Source organism: Chaetura pelagica, unplaced genomic scaffold, assembly GCF_000747805.2.
Source record: "Chaetura pelagica isolate M959 unplaced genomic scaffold, ChaPel_1.0 scaffold234, whole genome shotgun sequence".
Taxonomy (NCBI): domain Eukaryota; kingdom Metazoa; phylum Chordata; class Aves; order Apodiformes; family Apodidae; genus Chaetura; species Chaetura pelagica.
Genome location: NW_009952967.1, coordinates 1,236,643 through 1,236,893, shown reverse-complemented (window position 1 = coordinate 1,236,893; position 251 = coordinate 1,236,643). Strand labels below are relative to the sequence as shown.

Sequence of the window (251 nt, the reverse complement as noted above, 5' to 3'; positions counted from 1 at the left end):
GCTGAACCGGGCCTGGCGGTAAGGCTGAGGCTGGAGAAGGTGCCTGAGATCTGGAAGGGCTGAAGATCTGCCTCCCCACCTTGCTGCTGGGTTCCCTTAGAAGTTCCAGCTTGCCTGACTTGACAAATGCAAACACCTCTATGACACTCTTGCTGGAAGATATTTGGGAGAAAGAGCTACTCGTACAACACAACAATATGCTGCTTACGTGTCTCCCAGTGAGAAGAGAGGGAACAGAGACATCAGACTGT

At 51.8% G+C, this 251-nt stretch overlaps 1 protein-coding gene across 1 annotated transcript in view; it reads left to right on the top strand.

The window, feature by feature from the left end:
* Window positions 1–22, top strand: part of EMC1 (ER membrane protein complex subunit 1) — a 14,482-nt gene extending 14,460 nt beyond the window's left edge. Inside the window, exon 24 of the mRNA XM_009995795.1 lies at window positions 1–22. Coding sequence (XP_009994097.1) covers window positions 1–22 — 22 coding nt within the window.
* The last annotated feature ends 229 nt before the right edge of the window (window positions 23–251 follow it).